Source organism: Nicotiana tomentosiformis, chromosome 3 (genome assembly GCF_000390325.3).
Source record: "Nicotiana tomentosiformis chromosome 3, ASM39032v3, whole genome shotgun sequence".
Classification (NCBI taxonomy): Eukaryota; Viridiplantae; Streptophyta; class Magnoliopsida; order Solanales; family Solanaceae; genus Nicotiana; species Nicotiana tomentosiformis.
Window position 1 is genome coordinate 51,577,772 of NC_090814.1, and position 6,065 is coordinate 51,583,836.

At 42.1% G+C, this 6,065-nt stretch overlaps 1 protein-coding gene across 1 annotated transcript; it reads right to left on the minus strand.

Annotated features, from left to right (window-relative positions):
- Positions 1 to 1,453: 1,453 nt before the first annotated feature.
- Positions 1,454 to 4,231, minus strand: LOC138907803 (uncharacterized). Its single transcript, XM_070198418.1, has 5 exons — positions 3,981 to 4,231; positions 3,336 to 3,434; positions 2,486 to 2,719; positions 1,641 to 1,940; positions 1,454 to 1,589 (listed from the first exon to the last, which is right to left on the minus strand). The coding sequence occupies exons 1-5, from the start codon at positions 4,229 to 4,231 to the stop codon at positions 1,454 to 1,456; spliced, it is 1,020 nt and encodes a 339-aa protein (XP_070054519.1).
- Between the last annotated feature and the right edge of the window lie 1,834 nt (positions 4,232 to 6,065).

Below are 6,065 nucleotides of genomic sequence, written 5' to 3' on the forward strand. Positions count from 1 at the left end.
ATGATAGGAACATTTGGAACACATTTTAGGTACATACATCCTTCAACACAACACTTATTTTAGGATAATCGAATCTATTAGGAAGGACTCGAAACATGAGACATAAGAAATTGAGCCCATCATAATCACAACTTACGAGGACATCATGAAAATCGGGTCTACAAGAAGAGTTTAGCCAACATACCTCTCTTGAGCTTCCTTAAATTACTAAAATGTTCCGAAAATCCTAGCGACTTCAATCTATTAGAAATATGAAAAATTTGAACCATAATTAGGAAGATACTCTGGGTTTCAGCTCATTTGAGCATTTTATCAAGCACTATGTGTGCATTAAGGTTTCAAGGTCCTCCTATGGTGGATTACTTTACCCCACAATAAATCCCCACTTCAATAGGCCACCTACAAATACTCCACAGCCTCCCTACCACCTTTATTAGTAATGCATGCATAAATAACAACTCTTATTCTCAAAATCTTCTTCCCCATTACCTATTCCCACCCCAAATTCGAAATTGAAGACTATGGCTAGAATCTTACCTCTTGGATGAAGACCTTGTGAGTTAACCTTGTGAATACTTCCAGACTTGAGTAAAGATTGATGAACAAATAGCTTAGGAATTCCTCTTCTCACTCTAGACCACTTTCCTCTCTCTAAAATACCACTTTGAACCTTCTAAAATTACCCCTAAGGTTGTTTTATAAAAATGGGATCCGGTTTTAAAAATCAAAAAATGGGCCATCTGAACTCGACTCTGTGGTCGCAGAGTGCACCGCAGATCAAGTCTGTGGCCCACAAAATGGACAGCAGAAATGGTCCCAAAAACTGGGTGGGTCTAGACCAATCTGCGGCCCGCATATAAATTATACAGCCATAGAATCGACCTTAGAATCTCCCTTCGAAAATCTTCATGTTGGTTCTGTGACGGATGTGCGGCCCATGAAATGATTATGCGGTCGCATAGTTGACCGCAAAACAACCTCCAAAATTGGCCCATTTAGCATCCAATGTGACCCAATTGTTACTTCATAGACCAGCAGTTCCAAATTTTGACTAACTCCCTAAATTTTCAGACAATTTGCCAGAGTCTCCCCTGTAATTGGGCCTATCCACCTGCCAGAGAATCCCAAAACCAGCTCTAACAGCATAACCATAACACACGATGTAAAACAACTTGGAAACAACACCGGACACAATGCCATAACATTACATTACCAAGAAGAAGTATCCTTAACATAAGCTGTACAAGGGAAACATAATTTGTAGAAAGTTAGCTTTTAACATCATGGACACAACTACATAGCCATTCAAGAAAATGAGGATACTTCTTTTTCATCTCTACCTCGGCTTCCTAGATGGCCTCTTCGACCTACTGGTTTCGCCATAAGACTTTCACGGAGGCAATCTCTTTTTTCTCAGCAGTCGGACTTGCCTATCAAGAATGGCAACTATAATCTATTCATAAGTCAATTCCTCATTAACCTCTATAGTCTCAACCGGAACAATAAGCAATGGATATCTAATCACCTTCTTCAATATGGATACATGAAACACCGGGTGCACTAAAGACATCTCTGGAGGTAGTTCATGCCTGTAAGCCACCTGACCAATCCTTTGAATGATTCTGTATGGTCCGACATACCTCGGACTCAATTTTTCTTTCTTCCCAAACCGCATTATACCCTTAATGGGGGGAACCTTCAAGAATACCCAATCATCCTCTTGGAACTCCAAATCCCTACGACGTACATCCAAATAGGACTTCTGACGACTCTTGGCAGTTTTTAACCGTTCCTTAATGATCTTAACCCTCTCCATAGCCTGATGCATGAGGTCTATCCCTATCAACTCCGCTTCACCAATCTTGAACCACTCAATGGGAGATCTACATCTCTTACCATATAAATCCTCGAACGGTGCCATTTGAATGCTAGCATGATAACTATTGTTGTAGAAAAATTCTATGAGTGGAAAATGATCATCCCAGCTATCCTTGAAGTCAATAACACAAGCTCACAACATATCTCAAGCGTCTAAAGTGAATTGTGTACCTAACCCTTGCTGAAATTTCTTCCAAAACATTAAAGTGAATTGTGTGCCTCGCTCAGAGATAATAGAAACTGTAGTGCCATGCAACTTGACTATTTCCTTGATATACAACTGAGCATATTGTTCCACTGTATCAGTAGCCTTAACAGGTAAGAAGTGTTCTGATTTCATGAGTCGATCCTCAATCACCCAAATCGAGTCAAACTTTCGAGGAGTGCAAGGTAGTCCTACCACAAAGTCCATATTGATCATCTCCTATTTGAACATCGGAATTTCTATGTTCTGTGCCAACCCACCGGGGCTTTGATGTTCGGCCTTTACTTGTTGACAATTTGGGCATCTTGCCACAAAGTCCGCTACATTCCTCTTCATACCATTCCACCAGTAGACTTTCTTAAGATCATAATACATCTTTGTAGAGCTGGGTGCACGGAATACCTCGAAGTGTCAGCCTCGGTCATGATTATTTCCCATAGACCATCTATATTAGGAACACATAACCGCTCTTGGTACCTTAGTGTACCATCATCCATGCCAAGATAAAAAGCCATGGTCTTATTTTTTTGAATCCCCTCCTTCAACTGTACCAACAATGGATCATCATATTGTTTCTCCTTGACTTCCACAACAAGCGATGATTCAGCCCTATTTTGCACAACCACCCCACCTTCTCTAGAATCCGCAAGATGAACCCCCAAACTAACCAACTAATGAACCTCCTTGGCCAATGGCATTGATATGCCTCCAAGTGAGCCAAATTACACATAGCTTTCCGGCTAAAAGTATCCGCCACAACATTAGCCTTCCCCGGATGATATAGAATATCAATGTCGTAGTCTTTGAGTAACTCAAGCCACCTTCTTTGCCTCAGATTCAGTTCCTTTTGTTTGAAAACATATTGAAGGCTCTTATGGTCCGTGAATATATCCACATGGACCCCATACAAATAATGACGCCAAATATTTAATGCAAAAACCACTGCCGTGAGCTCTAAGTCATGTGTTGGATAGTTCATCTCATGGTCTTGAGTTGCCTAGAAGCATAAGAGATCACCTTGCCATGTTGTATCAATACACACCTTAGTCCGATTCTTGAAGTATCAAAATATACTACAAACCCATATGTACCCTCCGGTAAGGTCAACACCGATGTCGTAGTCAATCTTGATTTCAACTCTTGGAAGCTCTTTTCACAAGCATCTGACCATTGGAATTTAACTGCCTTTTGCGTCAATTTAGTCAACGGGGAGGCAAGAGTAGAGACCCCCTCCACAAATTTTCTATAGTACCCAGCTAAGCCCAATAAACTACGAATATACATTGGTGTTATAGGTCTTGTCCAATTCTTCACCGCTGCAATCTTCTGCGGATCAACCTTAATTCCTTCTCTGAAGACAACATAACCCAAGAATGTGACAGATTCAAGCCAAAATTCACACTTCGAAAACATCACGTACAACTTGTGCTAATATAGAGTCTGCAGAAATGCCCTGAGATGATCGACATGGTTCTCTCGACTTCGTGAATATACAAGAATATTGTCAATGAACTCTATCACAAAGGAGTCAAGAAAAGTCTTGCAAACTCGATTCATGAGATCCATGAAAGTTGTCGGGGCATTTGTTAGCCCAAAGGACATTACCAGAAATTTGAAGTGCCCATATCGGGTCCTGAAAGCTATTTTAGGAATATCCTACTGTCTGATCTTCAATTGGTGATACACGGATCTTAAATCAATTTTGGAGACGTACTTAGAACCCTGCAATTGGTCGAACATGTCATCTATCCTTGGCAGTGGGTACTTATTCTTGATCTTGACCTTGTTGAGCTACCAATAGTCAATACACATTCTCAGTGACCCATCTTTCTTCTATACAGAGAGAACCGGTGTGCCCCAAGGTGACACGCTCGGACGGATGAAACCCTTCTCTAACAAGTCCTTCAACTGCTCCTTCAGTTCATTCAATTCTACCGGTGCCATTTTGTAGAGTGGAAAAGATATAGGTTGCATGCTTGGCATCATATCAATCCCAAAATCAATCTCCCTATCTGGTGGGATCCCAGGGAGCTCATCAGGAAAGACCTCCAAAAATTCATTCACCACTAGCACAGACTCAATTGTAGGTACCTCAGCATCGGTGTCCGTAACCCAGACCAAATAGCAAATACACCCCTTATTGATCATCTTCGTGGCCTTAAGGTAGGAAATAAACCTACCCTTTGGCACTACATCATCCCCCTTCCATTTAATAACTAGCTCATTTGGGAATTCAAACCTAACGGTCCTAGTTTGGCAATCAAGCTTTGTAAAACATGAATAAAGTCAGTCCATCCCCATTATTACATCAAAATCGACCATTCCTAATTCAATGAGATCGGTCATGGTGTCCCCACCATGCACCGTGACAACACAATCCCTATAAAATCATGTGGCAATAGTAGACTCACCAACTGGAGTAGATACAGAGAATGGCTCATGAAGTTGTTCCGGTTCTATCCCAACTCCCATAGCAACATAGGGAGTGACATATGACAAAGTGGAACCGGGATCAATAAAGGTATAAACATCATTATATTAGATAGTCAATATACCTGTGATAACATCTGGAGAAACCTCTGAACTCTGGTGACGCCTCATAGCATAGAGATGGTTGGGCCCTCCCGAACTCTGTTCACTACCCCTAGCTGCACCATGCCCTGCGGGTACTGGAGTGCCTCGAGCTGAAGAAGGTGTTACGGATGTAGTGGCTGCAGAACTGGCTGGCTGTGTCGTACCCCTGCCCACACTCTGGCGGGATGAATGGCAATCCCTCTGAATTTGACCCCTTATACAGCACCCATAGCATATGGGCTAGTCCTTGAAGTAAGCCCCAAAATGCATCTTCCCACTCCTAGGGCATGGGGACATTCGTCGTTGCTTGATCTCCATCTAAGCCGACCCTACTAGTAGGATTCCCTGTTGCTCTGACTGGGCCTGAAACGGCTCCACTCCTGCTAACTGGGCCCTGCTGGCTGTGCACTTACCAAAGACTGAGCAAAGGACTGGGATGTCCCTGATGACCTTCCCCTGAATGTTGTCCTATCACCACCACCATCGGAAGAAATACCAAAGTTGCTCGCGGACCGAGCCTTATTGCTACCCTCTCACACCATTCTATTCTTCAATTTGCGGGTCTCCATGGCTTGAGCAAATGCCATCATCTTCCTATAGTTCATATCAGAATTCAAGGCAGCTATAGCAGCCTCATTGATAACCAAGGGGTTGAGGCCCTACACAAACTGGCGTACTCTTGCTTAGGACCATTCGTCCTCGAATGAGAGTCAAAATTCTCCATTAGCATCCAATATGACTCAACTGTTACTTCACACACCAGTAGTTCCAAATTTTGATTAACTCCCTAAATTTCCAAAACTTTTGCCAGCGTCTCCCCTGTAATTGGGCCTATCCACCTGCCAGAGAATCCCAAAACCAGTCTTAACAGCATAACAATAACACAACGATGTTAAACAATATAGAAACAACACCAGCCACAATGCCATAAACATTACATTACCAAGAAGGAGTATCCTTAACATAAGTTGTATTGGGGAAATACAATTTGTAGAAAGTTAGATTTTAACATCATGGAACTACATAGTTTTTCAAACAAATGAGGATACTTCTTTTTCATCTCTTCCTCGGCTTCCTAGGTGGCCTCTTCGACCTGTTGGTTTTTCCATAACACTTTCACGGAGGCAATCTCTTTGTTTCTCAGCTTTCAAACTTGCCTATCAAGAATGGCAACTAGAATCTATTCATAGGTCAATTCCTCATTAACCTCTATATAGTCTCAACCAGAACAATAAGTTACGGATCTCCAACCACCTTCTTCAACATGGATACATGAAACACCGGGTGCACTAAAGACATCTCTGGAGGTATTTCAAGCCTGTAAGCCACCTGACCAAAGCTCTGAATGATTATGTACGGTCTAACATACCTCGAACTCAACTTTCCATTCTTCCCAAACCGCATTATA